Source organism: Erigeron canadensis, chromosome 5 (genome assembly GCF_010389155.1).
Source record: "Erigeron canadensis isolate Cc75 chromosome 5, C_canadensis_v1, whole genome shotgun sequence".
NCBI classification, from domain to species: Eukaryota; Viridiplantae; Streptophyta; class Magnoliopsida; order Asterales; family Asteraceae; genus Erigeron; species Erigeron canadensis.
The window spans coordinates 21,355,596-21,376,249 of NC_057765.1; the positions used below are offsets into that span (position 1 = coordinate 21,355,596).

Consider the following 20,654-nt stretch of genomic DNA (forward strand, 5'->3'; position numbering starts at 1 on the left):
AACCTGAATATAATTTTGAGGCATCTCATCTCTCCTTGTGGTAGTACCTTGGCGTTGACATGCATTACAAGTCTCTACCAAAGTTTGAGCTTCCTTAAAGATTGTTGGCCAATAAAAACCTGCATCAAAAACTTTCTTACCGGTGATAGATGGTCCATAATGACCACCGGTTGGTCCTCAGTGACATCCATCCAAGATCAATCGAGTCTCACCTCCCAAAACACATCTTCTAATCATTCCATCTGCACAAACACGAAACAAATATGGTTCCTCCCAAAAGTAGTGTTTCACATCGGAAAAGAACTTTTTTCGTTGTTGATGTGACCATCCTTTTGGAATTACCCCTGCAACAAGATAGTTGACCAAATCTGCATACTCATCAAATACTCATCCGGGAAGGCATCATCAATGTCCTCTTCCCTCAATTCCTCACGATGAGGATCCTCAAGTCTACTTAAGTGGTCAGCCGCCAAACTTTCAGCCCCTTTCTTGTCCTTAATCTCAATGTCAAACTCTTGCAAGAGCAAGATACAATGAATGAGACGAGGTTTAGCATCTTGTTTAGAAAACAAGTACTTAAGGGCTGAATGATCGGTAAAAACAATGGTTTTGCTAAGCACTAAGTACCATCTATACTTATCAAATGCATACACAACAGCAAGCAACTCTTTTTCAGTAGTAGTGTAATTCTATTGAGCACTATTAAGAGTCTTGCTAGCAAAATAAATAGGACAAAAATGATTACCTTCTCTTTGTCCTAAAATAGCTCCAACTACAAAATCACTCGCATCACACATTAGTTCAAAAGGTTGAGACCAATCGGGAGAAACCATAATGGTTGAATGAGTCAAATAGTCTTTAAGCAATTCAAATGCCTTTAAACAATCCGAGTTATACTCGAAAGGCACATCTTTCTCAAGCAAATGGGTCATAGGTCGGGTGATCTTAGAAAAACCCTTAATAAACCTACGGTAAAACCCGGCATGCCCTAAGAAACTTCTAACAACCTTTACATTAGTCGGAGGAGGTAATTTAGCAATCACATCAATTTTAGTTTTATCTACCTCAATCCCCATACTAGACACCTTATGTCCCAAAACAATGCCCTCTTTAACCATGAAATGACATTTTTCCCAATTAAGAACAAGGTGTGCCTGCTCACATCGCTCAAGCGTCTTATCCAAGTTGGAAAGACACTTGTCAAAAGAGTCACCAAAGACCGAGAAGTCATCCATGAAAACATCCATAGATGTCTGCAATATGTCTTGGAATATCGCGATCATACACCTTTGGAAGGTGGCGGGAGCATTACATAATCCAAAAGGCATCCTACGATAAGCATATGTGCCAAAAGGACATGTAAAGGTCGTTTTTTCTTGATCATTGTTGTCAATGGGTATTTGAAATTACTCGTAGAAACCATCAAGAAAACAAAAATACTCGTTACCGGCTAACCGTTCGAGCATCTGGTCAATGAAGGGTAAAGGGAAGTGATCTTTACGGGTTGCATCATTTAATTTCCTATAGTCAATACAAACACGCCACCCGGTAACCGTTCTAGTAGGTACAAGTTCATTACGGTCATTTGTTACAACGGTCATTCCCATCTTCTTTGGTACACAATAGACCAGACTTACCCATGGACTGTCAGAGATAGGATAAATAATACCCGCATCTAAAAGCTTAATTATCTCTTTCTTAACGACATCTTTCATATTTGGATTTAGCCTCCTTTGTCTTTGAACACCCAGTTTACAATTTTCATGCAAATTAATTTTATGTTTGCAAAACTCGGGGCTAATTCCGGGTATGTCTGATGTACGCCAAGCAAAGGCTCTTTTATGAGGCTTCAAAACAGTCATCAACTTATCTTTCTCATCATCCGAAAGTGATGATGATATGACAATAGGAAGAAGTGACTTACCTTTGAGGAATGCATATTCCAAGTGCACGGGAAGTGGCTTGAGTTCCAAATCGGTTGGTGGATTATCCACCGAAGTTTCAATCTTCATACCATGCCTTTCAATCTCCTCAAAAGTCTCATCCTCCGGTGGTGACTAATCAATGCTTAGCTCCATGATTTCTCTTACCATTTCCACCACTACTAGAAACATGGCTATCCTTGACCCGCTTTTTATGACCCACGCTAATAGATGACGCGCAAAGTGAGAAGCCATAAAAATACTGTCATAATTTGTAAAATCTGAAGGGTATATGACACGCATTTTTTAGTGTCATAAAAAAAGGTAGCGTAACACGGGGCTACAGTGTCTTCTTCTTATACAAAATCGCCTTTACTGCTAAAATAACAAAAAAAAACCTATAATCGAACTAAATCCTCTTTTCGTCCTGGTCACTTCTTAGATCTCAATCCACCACCACCTCACGATCACTTCTCAGACGTCAATCAATCCACTACATCGTCAATCGATCCACCACCACCACATCATCAATCGATCCACCACCACATCGATCACATCGTCAATCGATCCACCACCACCACATCGTCAATCGATCCACCACCACCACAACGCTTCTAGCTCACCAACGTCGCTAAATCGAAGCAGATTTGCCCTCATAACATAAAGGATGGTTCTGAATGGAAGTGGAATTGCTTAAGGGTTTGTATACTTTTTCTTCTTCTCTATGTCTATATATATATATATTATTTATATATATATATGTACCGTATGTTTATATCTATGATGATAATTACTAGATATTTGTATAGATGTTGAATGTATATTGACTATATACGTGTAGCATTATGTTAGATTATTATTATTTTAATCTATTTTTTATAATCTGATTTTAGCCGTAAATTGACTAATGATCCGAATTGCTTGAGCTTTGTGTTAGGAAATTGTATCTAAATGCGGTGCTGATTTTTAACAATATTAGATGATAAAATGATTTTTAACAATATTAGATGATAAAATTGGTATAAAGTGGTTGAAATTGGTAAAAGTAAAATTGGAGTAATACAGTGAATTTGAGGGATTGTGTATATATTGCCAATTTCAGTTTATGTAACTACATTATTTTTTGCAACAATTTGGCAGCCATAGGAGACGTATTAGGCCGATTTATCGATTGATTTTAAGAAGCATCATGTTCCAAAGACATTTTTGGACAAATTTGCATACTATACTGTCAAGTCTCTACGACTTCCTACTGATATATTCTTTCAGGTGATCAGATTTGAGCCAAATTTGTTAAAAAATGGTCTGTGGTTTGTGTTTAAATGTAAATTGTGCTGAATTTTAATTTGATATAACAGATGCAATATGGGTGTCGGGCAATGATGCTTGAAACTGTGGCTGTGTTGCCTGGAATGGTGGGAGGAATGCTTCTGCACTGTAAATCCCTTAGGCGATTTGAGCACAATAGTGGTTGGATTAAGGCTCTGTTGGAAGAATCCGAGAATGAGAGAATGCATTTGATGACTTTCATGGAAGTTGCTAAGCCAAAATGGTATGAACGTGCTCTTGTTTTCGCGGTTCAGGGTGTTTTCTTCAACGCCTACTTTCTTGCATACCTCGCTTCACCTAAATTTGCTCGTCGGATCACTGGGTACCTTGAGGAGGAAGATATTCACTCGTATACTAAGTTTTTGAAGGAGCTTGAGAGGAAGGGGTATGGCTTCTATGTATTCTTGGTCTTGCAAGAGGTTAGTTTGTTCGTTTTCGATAACTAAAAACTTGTATTTCGTTTCGAGGTTGTTTTAACTTTAACACATGTTCATATGGGTTCTTGATGATATAGGAGTTACAAGAATGGGTTTGTATGGCATGACCTTTTTGAAAACGGCTTGATTCTTCCGGCCAATGGGAACGAATATGTCCTCAAAGGTTCTGAACTTGTTGATGAAGCTAATTCAGGTGCATAACCATCTTCTCATTAGTAAAGTAGGCATTTTTTTCTATATAAAAGTTTCTTGGTCTTTTGATAAGTTTGGATATCTGGAATGACTATTTTTTTCGATTATTTTGTTGTTTTTAGATAAGTTTAGGGGTTTGGTTATTTGTAGTTATGATGATTTTTGTGATGAAATTTGTAGTTCTTTTCAGTGAAAATGAGTGAAGGTATCATCGCTACTTCATATGCGGCTGGTGATAAGTTTTATATTGACCTAATGAAGGTTTTGCCGCTATCAAGATTTCTCCCACAGCCGAAGTATGTTTCTTTTTGTTATTTTTTGTTAGACATTTATATCGTATCTACTACATGACATTTATCTTGTATTTACTACAATGTTCAATATTATTGTTCCATTGAATAATGAATTAACCTCATTGTTTTGATATATATATATATATGAAATGTGTTATTTTGATATTTGTGTTTTTAATTTTGTATTATCAGGTTTTTAATTCTCATTTAATAGAAAATTAGGAGCTGAAAAAAATTATTTTTTTATAAAAAAAATAGGTTATGACACGCAAAAACGCACATCATAAAAAGGAGTTATAAATGCGTGTCATAAGTGCGCGTCACAGACGGATGACGCCCAAATGCGGGTCATGAAAATTTATGGCTGGCCCTTCCTTGACGCGCTTTTGCGCGTCATCTGACTCATTTGACTAGAATAGCCCTATTTCTAGTAGTGCACAACCAATACTTGCCCCTCTTTACTATAAGCAAGCAAAGCTTCTCCTTCATCCGTGTCCAAAAAGTTCATCAACCCCGTCTCCAAAGCTTCATCTTCTTCGATCACATCAATCCTGAAACATGAATCATCATTAGAGTTGTAATAACCGTCTTAGAAATGTTCTAATTAAGTTCTTGAAACGTACTTTCGCCACTAGAACGGCGAGACAGTTCAACTTGATTAAGTTCTTGACGTGCTTTAGACCTCAATTATGTGCTTACATGAAGGTCAATTTGATCTTAAATCTTGATTGATATGACGAGTTCATAATTATGTACAATGAAATATTAAAGTTCGGTTCATAAACGTTCATGTTCATTAAAGTTTTAGTTCAAAATGTTCGCAAATGGTCCATGCATTTATAGGGTTCATTAAATATGGAAATGTATATATTGAAAAAGATGGAAACCTAGAGAGAGAAGTCACAACACTGTTCATTCTCTTCTTCTCTCTACTTTCTCACACTAAAACACCTTGCAGCCACATTTTTCACCCATAAATTCATCCTTTGATTTTGAATTGTTAAATCAAAATCACTTGTACTTCTAGCATCCTTGTGATAATCAAAACATATTTCTGGAATCAAATCTCAGGTAACAACACCAAATTATGAGTTTTTGATCAAATTAAAAGTGTACTTTTTCAAGTTTATGTTCTTCATGATTTGGTCCAATTTTGATTGAAAATCGTGTTAATGATTAATGGGTTTGTGTCTAAATGTGTTTAATAACATGTATGTGAACAAATTTGGGTCATAACATGCTTTAATCTACAAAACCCATTTTGTGAAAGTGAAAGTAAACTTGTTCTTGAGGACTTGTTCATGTGTTATTTGATCTTGAAAAGCATTAAAGTGTTATGGGTTAATGTTAATATGCATATATGTGCTAGTGCTATGTTTTAACAAGTCCTGAAATCGATCTAGATCCTCGAATCACGTTCTGTTCTTGTTCAGCTCGTCTGGGATCATGGGACGATTCTGGGTGGGACGATCTTGACCCCAAGATCATCCTAGGCAGCCTTTTGGTTCATAGTTCATGTTTGTTTGATCTTGAGTGGTATTGTGGTGTTGTTGGTACGTTCAATGGGTAATCGATCCATTGGATTGGTTTAGCTCAAACTCTTGATCATGAATCGATCATTAGTCTTGTTCTTGTCCTTGTAAACATGGGACGACTTTGTTCATGTTCATTAGGACGATCTTGAGGTCTTGTACACCTAAAACGACTTTGAAACCTAGCTAAACACTAAAACGATCTTGAATTTGGTTTGTGAAACGATCTTGAACTACCTTGTACTTGGAACGATCTTGAAGCCTGCCCCTCGGACGATCCTGACCTAGGGTAGGACGATCTTGAACTCTTGACATCAGGACGATCTTGCTAGGGTCCAGTGGGACGATCTTGCAAGTCCAGTGAGACGACTTTGCAACCAAAACCCTAGACGATCTTGTACAAACATAAAACAACGCGTACTTGTTCTAAATCACACCACACTCGATCCTTAATCATCTAATCAGTTCATAACAACATCATTACTTGATTAATCGCATCAAAGGCTGATCATTAACACCTAAGCTAGATCATGGTTCAATCTAAGGCAACGTTCAAGGTGCAAACCCTAATTAAGTACAATTAAGACATGTCCTATCTTGATTATCAAAGTACGAGTTCTATGATCTATTAAATTGAGTTCTGAAGACTAAAAGTTCATTATTAAAGACATATTCAACTCATTAACATGATAAGTACTTAAGTGTGAATTCAAGATGTTCAGTTCGAGTCCAGTTCATGTAATTAAAGTTCTTTTAAAACTCTTTTGAGTCAAAACGTTCAAAGATGTTCAAAGGACCAAATCATCAGTTCATCAAGGACATTTCAGTGATTGAATAATCACATGAACTAATATACGTACTTATTTATGATCTATGATCTGTATTTAGGCATTTATCAAGACGTGCTTGGATTGTGATAGATATAACTATCTATCTCTGTACTTGTTCTTTGTGCTAGTTCTCTGTGCTTGCACCAGATCACTGTGAGTTCACTAATCCCCTTTTCGTACATTTTGTTCAAAGTTCTTTATCGGGGACTGAAAAGCATGAAAACTATTTTCGTACTAGTACATACGTTATTGAACTATTTTACGTACTATATTATGATCTTGATCTTGGACTACTTATGATATGATTCTTATACTGATTAAAAGAGTATTTAAGTCTTGAATGGGCAAGATCTTAAATACATCTATACTACAGTTCAGGGAATGAACCGTAGGGAATTATGGACAGCGCTATTTAGGGTAGGCCCACCCTCATTCTCCACAGTTCAGGAGGATGCATATTACTTGTTCTTTTTCATGTCATCTGTTCTGACATAAATCTTATTTGAAGTACTCAAGCTACATGAGCATACTATTACATTAAAGTTCAGTTCTGGTCCACTATGTGTTCTTGTTCAAATCATGTTATCATAAAGTACTTATGTTCAAAGTGCAGTTCTTGATCTAGTTCTGATTATTATAAAGTACTTATGTTCAACGTGCAGATCTTGATCTAGTTCTTATTACTACAATGTACATTGGTTCAATGTACAAAACTTATGTTCTTGTCCATATTACACATATATACGTATATGTAAACTAAAAGTACATTATGTGAATCTCACCAACTACTTTTGTAGTTGACCTTTTGAACTTACATGCTTTTCAGGCTAGGTTCATAGTTCTTTAGCATAGGAGTCTTCCTTTCTAAGCCCATCCTTTTGGCGATTGTTCAAGCGTACAAGTGCAGGAGCTATGGAGACCTTCCTTGCTACTTCAGTTCAAGTTCTGTTCCTAAAAGACAATTGTTCTGTCTTATGAATATTGACTATTCTGAGTACATTTTTATATTCTGTAATAACTATCATACTTCTGTTATTTATTAATGTTAATGGCTGTGTTGGAACTTGTACTGTATGCAATTGTGCTTATCTGTGCGTTCCGTATATTTCTCTTTAGCGGGGTGTTACAGTTGGTATCAAGAGCCATGGTTATAGTGAACACCGAGCTTTTCCTAAGGAAAACTCGAGCTATAACTTGAATCCACTCTGAGGTGATCCTTTTATGATCAGTTTGAGTAGTAGGTACTCTTATCCTAATTAGATGTAACCTGATCAACTACATCTAATTACTATAAAAGCACCTAGGACCTCAAGGTGTGTCATTCAAGGTGTCATCCATTTCCTAGAGTTCAATTAAGAACTTCGTGCAATCTCGTTCTTGATCATATCAGTTCTAGTTCATGTTCTAGTTCATTCGTTCTCTTATAGTTCATTCGTTCTTGTAAGACATACGTGCTAGTGTTCGTTTATAGGCCTTAGAGCTTATACAACTATAGGTCCTTATCGTACGACCGACGATTGTTCTTGTTCATTTAATGTGCTAAAGACGATAATTTATTAACGTACTACGTGCTTGGAGCTATAGACTTGTTCGAAACGTAATTGAGTTCATATTTTCGTCTTATCAGGAGATATAAGGAAGGATGCCTACTAAACGGGGAAGAAAACCTAGAGTTGCACCCGTTGTTGAACCCGTTGTTGAGACCGCTGAACCGGAACCAAGTGCTAAGGCTACTGTCAACTTCACTCTAGAAGACGTAGCGAACCTCATCACTGACCGCATGAATGCGATGATGCCGAATCTTGCTACATAAGTTGCTTAGATGCTAGAGATTCCTTTGACTGAAGGTACCAGAACTATTAAAGTCACTCAGAACAAGAGAGCTCAAGAGGAACCTGAACAGAACCAGGAAGTACATAGTGATTCTGATGGTGCTAGTCAGATCAACACCCAAGTTGCTACTGAGGGCAGAGTTACTCGAAGTAGGGATTGTTTGTTCAAGACTTTTACTCAGTGTACACATGGGAGAAAGGTGCTGCCGAACTGTTGATGTGGTTTGAGAACACGGAAGAAGCCCTGTACCACACAGAGACCACTGAAGATAAGATGGCGGAGCATGCAACCAGCCAATTTGACGGAGCTGCTAGGTCTTGGTGGACTGGCATCGTCACTACTGTTGGCGGGAAGACCGCCTATGCTCACTCTTGGGAAGAACTTCAGAAGATGATAAGAGCTGAGTTTTGTACCAAAGATGCCTTGCAGGAGTTAGAACAAGAGTTTTGGGATTTGAAGATGGAAGTTGTAGAGATTGAGAAGTACATTTTGAGGTTTAATGAGCTTGCCAGACTTGTACCACATTTGGTTTCTACTGAGGAGAAGAAGATTGATCGTTTTATCTGGGGCTTGATTCCTGAGATCCGTCGTGACCTCACCAGCAAAGGCCCCAAGACTATGTCCAGATCCACTGTACTGGCTAAGACTTTGACTAAAGATATCATCAGATCCGGAGGGTTGGCGGAGAATGTTGAGAAAGCGAAGAGAAAGGCCGAAGAAGTGGTAGAAAAGAAGGTTGAGCCCCCAAGTAAGAAGGGGAAGATCTTGAAGAACTATGCGGTGAGCGTAGTACCTGAACCGGCTAGATACTCTGGAGCTTATCCTAAGTGCTCTCGCTGCAATCTTCATCACACTAGTGCTTGTCCTGTTTGCTATAAGTGCCAAGGTGTTGGGCACATGGCAAAGTACCGTAATGCTGTCTCAACGAACTTGATCAGAACCAACCTACCGCCAGTGATCAGAAATCCTCAGATGAGAAATGTTAGACCTCCACTACCACCTGCTGTACCAGTTCAAAGAAATCAGAATCAGTTCCAGAACGCCCAAGTTCAGCGTGTTGCTTATCCACGCGGGCCCAAAAACCAGAACCAGAACCATCAGCAACAGCAAAACCCATAAGGCCCTTCTAACGCCCGTGTTTTTGCTCTGAACGCTGAGGAAGCTCGTCAGAACCCTCGGGTTGTGACAGGTACTTTTCTTTTGAACGATCATTATGCTTCCGTACTATTTGACTCCGGTGCTGAACGTAGCTTTGTTGCATTAGACTTTAAAGCTAAGACTGACATGAAAACTGGAAAACTAAATGATAAGTATGTGGTAGAGTACGCAAATGGCCATAAGTACGGTACTAATGAAATTGCTCTAGATTGTCCTTTGATCTTAGTAGACAAGAACTTTACAATTGACCTAATCCCTGTCGAGATTAGTAGCTTTGACGTTATCGTGGGAATGGATTGGCTATCCAAACACCACGCGACTATTTGTTGTCACGAGAAATCAGTTCATATACCGCTTCAGAACAGCGAGATCTTGATCGTACAAGGCGATAAGTCCACGAACGAACTTAAAATCGTCTCAGCCATGTAGTTCCGTAAGTACTTAGACAAGAAAGATCACCTCGTGTACCTAGCTCATGTCATTGATAAAAGTGCCAAAGAACTTAAAGTTCATGACATCCCCATTGTTCGGGACTTCCCAGATGTCTTTCCTGACGACTTACCAGGTATTCCACCTATTAGACAAGTCGAGTTCAATATAGATCTTGTTCCCGGTGCAGCACCTGTCGCTAAAGCACCGTATCGTTTAGCTCCTCCTGAAATGCAAGAACTGTCCAATCAATTACAAGAACTTTTGAGCAAAGGCTTTATTCATCCTAGTTCATCCCCTTGGGGAGCACCGATCTTGTTCGTTAAAAAGAAAGATGGTTCCATGAGAATGTGCATAGACTATCGTGAACTGAACAAACTAACCGTGAAGAACCGGTATCCTCTACCTCGCATAGACGATCTATTTGATCAGTTGCAAGGTGCCTCGTACTTTTCTAAGATTGATCTACGTTCGGGTTATCACCAGATTCGTTTTCAAGATGGTGACGTCCCAAAGACAGCTTTTTGTACTCGTTATGGTCATTACGAATTTCTCGTTATGCCATTTGGTCTTACTAATGCTCCAGCGATCTTTATGGACTTAATGAATCGTGTCTATCGTCCGTTCTTAGACAAATTTGTGATCGTGTTCATTGACGACATACTCGTGTACTCTCGGAACAAGACTGATCATGAGCAACATTTACGTTCTATTCTTCAACTTCTTCGAGAAGAAGAGTTGTACGCTAAGTTCTCTAAGTGCGAATTCTGGCTTCGCCAAGTACAGTTCCTCGGCCACGTCGTAAATGATCAAGGCATTCATGTCGACCCGGCCAAGATTGAAGCCATTAAGAAGTGGGAGGCTCTGAAAGCTCCTACTGAAGTTCGTAGTTTTCTTGGATGAGCTGGCTCTTACCGTCGTTTTATCGAGAACTTTTCTAAGATCACGCTACCCTTGACTCAATTGACTCAAAAGGCCAAAGACTTTTTTTGGGGTGAACAACAAGAGTGAGCGTTGCAAACCCTGAAGGGCAAACTGTGTAAAGCACCTGTTCTAGCTTTATCAGAAGGCACTGAAGACTTTGTCGTGTACTGTGACGCTTCACATCAAGGTCTAGGTTGTGTACTGATGCAAAGAGGCAAAGTGATAGCCTACGCATCCAGACAACTTAAAGTGCATGAAAAGAACTATACCACCCACGATCTAGAACTGGGAGCAGTTGTTTTTGCCCTCAAGATTTGGAGGCACTACTTGTACGGAACTAAATGTACTATCTTTACCGATCATAAGAGCTTGCAGCACGTGTACAACCAGAAAGAACTGAACATGAGGCAAAGGCGTTGGGTGGAATTACTGAGTGATTATGATTGTGAAATTAAGTACCATCCTGGAAAGGCGAATGTAGTAGCTGATGCTTTGAGCAGAAAAGAACGAGTCAAAATCTTATCCATTAAAGAGGCAGATCGTACAGATTTAAGACAACTTGTGATCGAAGGCCAAAAGATCGGCTTGAGGTCAAAAGACAGCATAAAGGCAGAGCGGTTAGGTCCAATCGCTCAAGAGCTTGAAGTTGATGATGAAGGAGTCAGGTTGTTCAAGAACTGAGTTTGGATCCCTGCAGTCAATGGTGTTCGAGAGATCATCATGCAGGAAGCTCACAGTTCAAAGTACTCGATTCATCCGGGCGCAGAGAAAATGTACAAGAACTTGAAACTAGACTACTGGTGGCCTGGGATGAAGAGAGAGATCTTCAAGTACGTCAGCAGGTGTCTGACATGTTCTAAAGTTAAGATCGAACATCAGAAACCTTCCGGTTTGTTGAAACAACTAGAAGTCCCGGTGTGGAAGTGGGAAGATATTACTATGGATTTCATTATGAAACTGCCTCGTACAAAGAACAATCATAACTCTATTTGGGTTATCGTAGACAGACTGACTAAATCAGCTCATTTCCTTCCTATTCGTGATGACTACCCACTGGAGAGACTTGCTGAGATCTATATAGACGATATTGTGACCAAGTATGGCGTCCCTTTATCGATTGTGTCCGATCGAGATCCACGCTTCACATACGACTTTTGGCAGTCACTTCAAGAAGCTTTAGGTACTAGACTTGACTTGAGCACCGCTTATCACCCACAGACGGATGGGCAAAGCGAACGTACTATTCAGACTTTGGAGGACATGCTACCACACTAGTATACAGTGTGCACCGTTCGAGGCCTTATATGGTCGTAAGTGCAGATCACCACTTTGCTGGCTTGACGCCGGTGAAAGAAGCTGGATGAAGCTCCTAGTCGTACAGTTCACTATAGACAAAATAGCTGTTATCAAAGAAAAGCTTAAGGCTGCTCAAGACAGACAAAAGTCCTATGCGGAAAAACGCCGTAGGCGATAAAGTTCGAGGTAGGCGATAAAGTTCTATTGAAAGTTTCCCCATGGAAAGGTACTGCCCGGTTCGGCAAGAGGGGCAAATTAGCGCCTCGGTACATTGGACCTTATAAGATTATTAAACGTGTGGGACCAATAGCGTACAAACTGGAACTACCGTTAGAGCTTGGCAATGTTCATGATACATTTCACGTGTCCAACCTTAAAAAGTGCATGGCTGATGACCCGACTGTCATTCCTGTTAAGGATGTTCATATAGACGAAGGGCTCGAGTTCACTGAAGAGCCCATCGAGATCATTGATAGGGATGCTAAACAGACTAGACATAGCAGAGTACCCTTAGTTTGTGTACGTTGGAGTGCTAGACATGGGTATAATGATACCTGGGAACGCGAGGACTTCATTAAGAAGAAGTACCCTCATCTTTTCGATCAGCAAGACTCTTAATTTCGAGGACAAAATCCTACAAGTGGGGGAGAATGTAACAACCGTCTTAGAAATGTTCTAATTAAGTTCTTGAAGCGTACTTTCGCCACTAGAATGGCCAGACAGTTCAATTTGATTAAGTTCTTGACGTGCTTTAGACCTCAATTATGTGCTTACATGAAGGTCAATTTGATCTTAAATCTTGATTGATATGACGAGTTCATAATTATGTACAATGAAATATTAAAGTTCGGTTCATAAACGTTCATGTTCATTAAAGTTCTAGTTCAAAATGTTCGCAAATGGTCCTTGCATTTATTGGGTTCATTAAATATGGAAATGTATATATAGAAAAAGATGGAAAGCTAGAGAGAGAAGTCACAACACTGTTCATTCTCTTCTTCTCTCTACTTTCTCACACTAAAACACCTTGCAGCCACATTTTTCACCCATAAATTCATCCTTTGATTTTGAATTGTTAAATCAAAATCACTTGTACTTCTAGCATCCTTGTGATAATCAAAACATATTTCTAGAATCAAATCTCAGGTAACAACAACAAATTATGAGTTTTTGATCAAATTAAAAGTGTACTTTTTCAAGTTTATGTTCTTCATGATTTGGTCCAATTTTGATTGAAAATCGTGTTAATGATTAATGGGTTTGTGTCTAAATGTGCTTAATAACATGTATGTGAACAAATTTGGGTCATAACATGCTTTAATCTACAAAACCCATTTTGTGAAAGTGAAAGTAAACTTGTTCTTGAGGACTTGTTCATGTGTTATTTGATCTTGAAAAGCATTAAAGTGTTATGGGTTAATGTTAATATGCATATATGTGCTAGTGCTATGTTTTAACAAGTCCTGAAATCGATCTAGATCCTCGAGTCACGTTTTGTTCTTGTTCAGCTCGTCTGGGATCATGGGACGATCCTAGGTGGGACGATCTTGACCCCAAGATCGTCCTAGGCAGCCCTTTGGTTCATAGTTCATGTTCGTTCGATCTTGAGTGGTGTTGTGGTGTTGTTGGTACGTTCAATGGGTAATCGATCCTTTGGATTGGTTTAGCTCAAACTCTTGATCATGAATCGATCATGAGTCTTGTTCTTGTCCTTCTAAACATGGGACGACTTTGTTCATGTTCATTAGGACGATCTTGAGGTCTTTTACACCTAAAACGACTTTGAAACCTAGCTAAACACTAAAACGATCTTGAATTTGGTTTGTGAAACGATCTTGAGCTACCTTGTACTTGGAACGATCTTGAAGCCTGCCCCTAGGACGATCCTGACCTAGGGTAGGACGATCTTGAACTCTTGACATTAGGACGATCTTGCTAGGGTCCAGTGGGACGATCTTGCAAGTCCAGTGAGACGACTTTGCAACCAAAACCCTAGACGATCTTGTACAAACATAAAACAATGCGTACTTGTTCTAAATCACACCACACTCGATCCTTAATCATCTAATCAGTTCATAACAACATCATTACTTGATTAATCACATCAAAGGCTGATCATTAACACCTAAGCTAGATCATGGTTCGATCTAAGGCAATGTTGAAGGTGCAAACCCTAATTAAGTACAATTAAGACAAGTCCTATCTTGATTATCAAAGTACGAGTTCTATGATTAATTAAATTGAGTTCTAAAGACTAAAAGTTCATTATTAAAGACATGTTCAAGTCATTAACAAGATAAGTACTTAAGTGTGAATTCAAGATGTTCAGTTCGAGTCCAGTTCATGTACTTAAAGTTCATTTAAAACTCTTTTGAGTCAAAACGTTCAAAGATGTTCAAAGGACCAAATCATCAGTTCATCAAGGACATTTCAGTGATTGAATAATCACATGAACTAATATATGTTTTTATTTATGATCTATGATATGTATTTAGGCATTTATCAAGACGTGCTTGCACCAGATCACTTGTTCTCTGTGCTAGTTCTCTGTGCTTGCACCAGATCACTGTGAGTTCACTAATCCCCTTTTCGTACATTTTGTTCAAAGTTCTTTATCGGGGACTGAAAAGCATCAAAACTATTTTCGTACTAGTACATACGTTCTTGAACTATTTTACATACTATATTATGATCTTGATCTTGGACTACTTATGCTATGATTCTTACACTGATTAAAAGAGTATTTAAGTATTGAATGGGTAGGATCTTAAATACATCTATACTACTGTACTTGATCTTTACCATGTTCTAGTTTGTACATGCACTTGTTAAGTTCTTGTTCACTGTTATCAATTCATCTCCCACAGTTCAGGGAATGAACCGTAGGTAATTATGGACAGCGCTATTTAGGGTAGGCCCACCCTCATTCTCCACAGTTCAGGAGGATGCATATTACTTGTTCTTATTCATGTCATCTGTTCTGACATAAATCTTATTTGAAGTACTCAAGCTACATGAGCATACTATTACATTAAAGTTCAGTTCTGGTCCACTATGTGTTCTTGTTCAGTTCATGTTATCATAAAGTACTTATGTTCAAAGTGCAGTTCTTGACCTAGTTCTGATTATTATAAAGTACTTATGTTCAACGTGCAGATCTTGATCTAGTTCTTATTACTACAAAGTACATTGGTTCAACGTACAAAACTTATGTTCTTGTCCATATTACACATATATACGTATATGTAAACTAAAAGTACATTATATGAATCTCACTAACTACTTTTGTAGTTGACCTTTTGAACTTACATGCTTTTCAGGCTAGGTTCATAGCTCTTTAGCATAGGAGTCTTCCTTTCTAAGCCCATCCTTTTGGCGATTGTTCGAGCGTACAAGTGCAGGAGCTTTGGAGACCTTCCTTGCTACTTCAGTTCAAGTTCTGTTCCTAAAAGACAATTGTTCTGTCTTATGAATATTGACTATTCTGAGTACATTTTTATATTCTGTAATAACTATCATACTTTTGTTATTTATTAATGTTAATGGCTGTGTTGGAACTTGTACTGTGTGCAATTGTGCTTATCTGTGCATTCCGTATATTCCGCTTTAGCGGGTGTTACAAGAGTAAGGATGTTGCAAAGGTTTGTCAATTGAAAACGAAATTCTATCATTTCCTCTGCCTAACGAAATAACCTTATCCTTGACACGAATGATAACATCGGTCGTATATAAGAAAGGACGGCCTAAAATAAAAGGCACCTCGGCATCCTCTTCCATTTCAAGAATAACAAAATCGGCCAAAAAGACAATATGGCCTACTTTAACACACAAATTTTCAGCAATCCCCATAGGATACTGAAATGAATGATCGGTGAGCTTAATGCTCATCCGAGTTGGCTTTAATGCCACTAAAGATAATCTTCTATAAACTGAAAATGGAATCAAATTTATGCTAGCACCAATATCGGCTAAAGCATCACAAGTAAGTTTAGCATCAAGAGAACAAGTAATCAGAAAACTCCCTGGATCTTCAAGGTTAGGTGGAATCTGATTTTGCACAATCTCCGAGCACCCCGTGTTGAGGAAAGTAGCCTTAGCTTCCTCTTATCTATCACAAGATCCTTAATGAACTTTGCATAACTCGGCATCCCCGAAAGCAAATCAACCAAAGACACATTAATATAAACTGATTTAATTATGTCCATGAACTTACCATATTGTTCCTTGAGCTTATCCTTCCTTAATCGTTGAGGAAAAGGAATCTTAGGCTTGTAAACCTTGACTTCAGGTTCAACAAACGCCGGTTTAGCAACCGGTGTAGCTATCGGTGGATTAGGTGTAGATGGAATGGCCAGGTGAATCACGGCTAGGTTCGGCTCCACTACAATCTCCTCATCAACTTGATCATCTTCCTCTTCACTATCAACCTGCGTAGAAACATTAATATCACTAGAAGTAGGAGGAGAAATAGGAGAAATAACTACCTTAGTGGACCGAGTAGTAAGATTGGTCCCTGTGGTTTGTACGTTTTAGAAAGGGTGGTGCCTATTCAAGATTTGTTGCAATGATGGTCCCTATTTTGAGAATTTTTCACAAAATTGGTCAAAATTTGACGAATCTGTTAAAGGTGGCCGTCAAGTGTGCACGTCTGGGGTTATTTATGTACTTTCCACCCCACAGGGATCCTTGTGGAGTAGAAAGTACATAAATACTCCACACGTGCTTCACACGTGCACACTTGACAACCACCTTTAACAGATCCATCGAATTTGGCCAATTTTACAAAATGAAAATTCAAAATAGGGACCCCCATTGCAAATGAATAGGAACTTCCTATGCTTTAACGTACAAACCACAGGGACAATCTTGCAAATGAATCTAACTAATATTAGGCTATGTCCAATGGGGTACCCTTAGGTGCCCTTGGATATCATTTGCCGTTGAATATTGTCCAAAACTAAGGATTTTTTGTAGGTTGCCCTTACCTAAGGGCATGCCCTTATTTGTCCTTACCTAATATATTTTTGTATTTAGTTGAAGTAAAAGGATTTGTAAGGATGTTTGTAATTTTGTAAGGTTGGAGATAAAATTAGATTTGAAGGATTTGTAAGGATATATAAGCATTTGTAAGGATTTATAAGAATTTATAAGGATATAATGTGACAGCTCAAAGACGCCTAAAAACGTCCTTAGCATTTGAGATATTCTTAGATACAAGCATTTGTAAGGATATATTTTTTCAAAAGATAATTACATTTAAATTTGTTGTCTTGTTTAATAATTAAGTAGTGGCTGTTCAATATATTTTCCAAAATCATGTCATTTTACGGATAAGATTTGGATTGTTCGCTCGTGGTTCATTACGTCGGAAATGAATGATAAAGTTTAATTTTCCATTGGCAATTATGTATAGTATAAGCCAGGCTTTATTTAGCATTTTCTTAAACGAAACCTTAAAAGCTTTCTTTAAGGTGCATTAAATGTTTATACATTTACTATGAAATTCAGGGGCGAGCTTTTGATATAGAAACGTACAACCGCTAGTACAAAAATTCACATAGAGACCTGTTATGGAGGGTATAGAGACTAATTTTACAATCGGTCTCTATGTGTAATGGTCTGCCACATAAAGACCTGTTGACAACCGGTCTCTATACTTTACATAGAGACCCGTCACTTAGTTATAAACTGGTCACTATTCAAAAACAAATTAATAAAAAAAATGATTTTCAATGGCCACCAATTATATTTGAGCAGCAACTAATCAATTAGAATATTCATTCCTAACTGTCAAATGGTTATTCATTCATCATGGTTTTGTCTCAAGGTTGTTTCAAGTATTTGCTACTAACTCTTTCCCAGCTCTCGATCATATGTATGTATTGTAAATTGTAAGTCCCAACTATTACTAGATGAGTGCTGAATACACCTCTATGTCAATGGTGAGTGTACTTTGCAACACAATCACTTAATCTGGACGTGGCCAGTTTAGAGTGATTGTGTACCAGGTTAACTGGAAAGTTACTTATTACGGTGACAGTCGGAATAAGTAAATACAAAGCAATAAATGAATGACAAATATTTATAATTGGTGAGACAATATGTAATTTTCAAGTGTATTTTATTTATTGCTTGTTAAATAAAATACAAGGTTGTTGCGGAACCAAGATAATACAAAGATGTAAATATCCTAACAACCTATGAAATACAATTGATCTATAGTTGGAAATTCTCCTAACAATCGAAACACTTAAAGTTGTGAAATGTTCCTTTTTGCGATTGAGAGAATATTGCACAAGTTCACCAATATTGCAGAATGTATGTGTTTGCAAAGTTGTTGAAATGCTTGGGCAAGGACCTCTATTTATAGTCGAAGCATGAGCATTGGGATCTTAACTTCGACGTACAAATATGGTGAAAGCACACAAAAGTATTAGTAAATAATCCTTTGTGTGTGCTAAATAAAGTAAGACAAAAGGTTACTTTATTCAACCACTCTACATCTTTGCACTTTTATCCACAGACATGATTATTGTCCGGTTAAAAGGATGTAGTGTAAAAGGTCCTCCTCGTAATCAGTGCAAAGATTTGTAAGGGCATTTACACTGAAGGATCTCCAGTTGATTGATCTGGTGAAATGTCAACTGGTCTTCGCTGCCATTGCCATTTCCTTTCTTCCACTTGTTGTCTTCGACTTCAACTGGAAGGTCTTCAGATTTATGTCTTCAGATCTCAACTGGAGGAAGTCATCAGTTGCTTAAACTGTACAATGCAACTGGACTTCTAATATTTTGGACAATTCTTCATTCTCTCCAGATGCAGCTGGAGAGCTCCAGTTTATAGCTAAAACTGGACCTAACAAATTCTCCCTAATTGATAGAAATATTGCCAAGTATTTTCAAACTTGTTTCTATACAAGTGTAAGTTTGAAATACTTGAGTTTGATAAAACCTATTAATTTTCCAAGACACTTTTATAGATCATCAAATGCCTTGGGTTTAATTTTAATTGTTTGTAGATCTTATCAGTTATCTAACTTGTGAATTACAATCTGGCAACTTGTATATACACAATTTTACAATGAAGTTACAAGAAAGTAAATAAAATTACAAGCAGATAGATAGAAGGAAAACTTAAACAGATGGCCCTTCGCCAGTTTTCCTTCTCTTGGCAACAGATGAGATTGGCTGTTTGTCTTCAAGATCAAGGCCTAATCTTTCTTCAATGTTTTTCTTGAACTTGATCAGATTTTGCAATACATATTCCCAGCCTTTTTCAACCTTGTTCTTTCGCTACCTACCCTCCAGCAAGCTCAACATCTCCACATGCTCTGAATGACCATACTGATGGACATCAGGGTTCTCAGTTGTTCTTTTGGGTCCACCAAAGTATTGAACCTCAACAACCAAATGTTTGGCACCAGGCTTGATCGATACTTTTACATCAGTGATCTTACCTTTATTGTGCCTTCGACGCTGTACATCAGATAAGTATGTGCGAGCCTCTGATTCATTGGTCAGCTTGATCTTTCTCGAGCTTAGTTTGTGAGTAGCAGCTCGAATATTATCAGTTGTGGGTTCGGATTTGCATCTCTTGATAAGGCTTTCTGTTTTCTTCCTTTGGACTTGGGTGGAGTGAATACTTTGCTGACCACCTTCTTAACTTGTTCAACCCTTTTGAGAATCCCTTCTGACCTTATCTCTTTGGCCTTTTCTACCGATACATTCAAACACTTGGCATCAAGACCAACTTCATCATCTTGGTAGTGTTTGTCCAGTTCTACTTCAAGCATTTCCTTCAGGGCATTGACAATCCTTGGATCTTCTTTGATTTTCTTATATTCCAACAGTTGCAAGCCAAGGAGTTGTGCGTCAGTTACATCAACAAGAGGAGTTGGAAGATTTTTTCTTGATTCAAACGGATTAGCCTTCATTTGTTTCTTCCTTTCCTTGACCAGATACCCAACCTTTGCTAATTTCTGACTTTCGCTTTCAGTAACTGGAGGCAATTGATCAATATTGCCAGTTTCCAAAATGGGTGCATCGGCGGCAGGTTTCTTAGAGTCATCAGTTGCAATGGCCTTTCCTTTATCCACATTCCCCCTAACCACATCATCAAAAGATTCAATTACCTGCTCACCAGCCTCAGTACTAGTAGCAACAACCATCTCCTTCCCTGAACCTGAAGCTTCAACAAGAGTGCGAGGGGCACGAACAGACCTTTCCCCCTTGGCAGCATCTAGTCCTTGCCTAATAGCTTCAAAATCGGCATGACTGGAGGGCAAGCGATCTAGAGGCTGCCACGCTTGCATGTTCTTGCACTCTTTGAAGACTCCACATAACATGCGAACTGCCTCCATAGATGATTAATCTCTTGAGATTGAGTCATGACATTTCCACAAGTGGTGTCTTGACTCTTTTGAATCGCTTGAAGTATATTTAAATCATCTGGGGAGAGCCCAGTTGCTGGTGCTTCCTTT

The 20,654-nt window shown here is 38.3% G+C and overlaps 1 protein-coding gene across 1 annotated transcript; it reads right to left on the reverse strand.

Annotated features, from left to right (window-relative positions):
• Window positions 1–15,781: 15,781 nt before the first annotated feature.
• On the reverse strand, window positions 15,782–16,988 carry LOC122601340. Its single transcript, XM_043774108.1, has 3 exons — window positions 16,842–16,988; window positions 16,248–16,602; window positions 15,782–16,143 (listed from the first exon to the last, which is right to left on the reverse strand). The coding sequence occupies exons 1-3, from the start codon at window positions 16,986–16,988 to the stop codon at window positions 15,782–15,784; spliced, it is 864 nt and encodes a 287-aa protein (XP_043630043.1).
• Window positions 16,989–20,654: the final 3,666 nt, after the last annotated feature.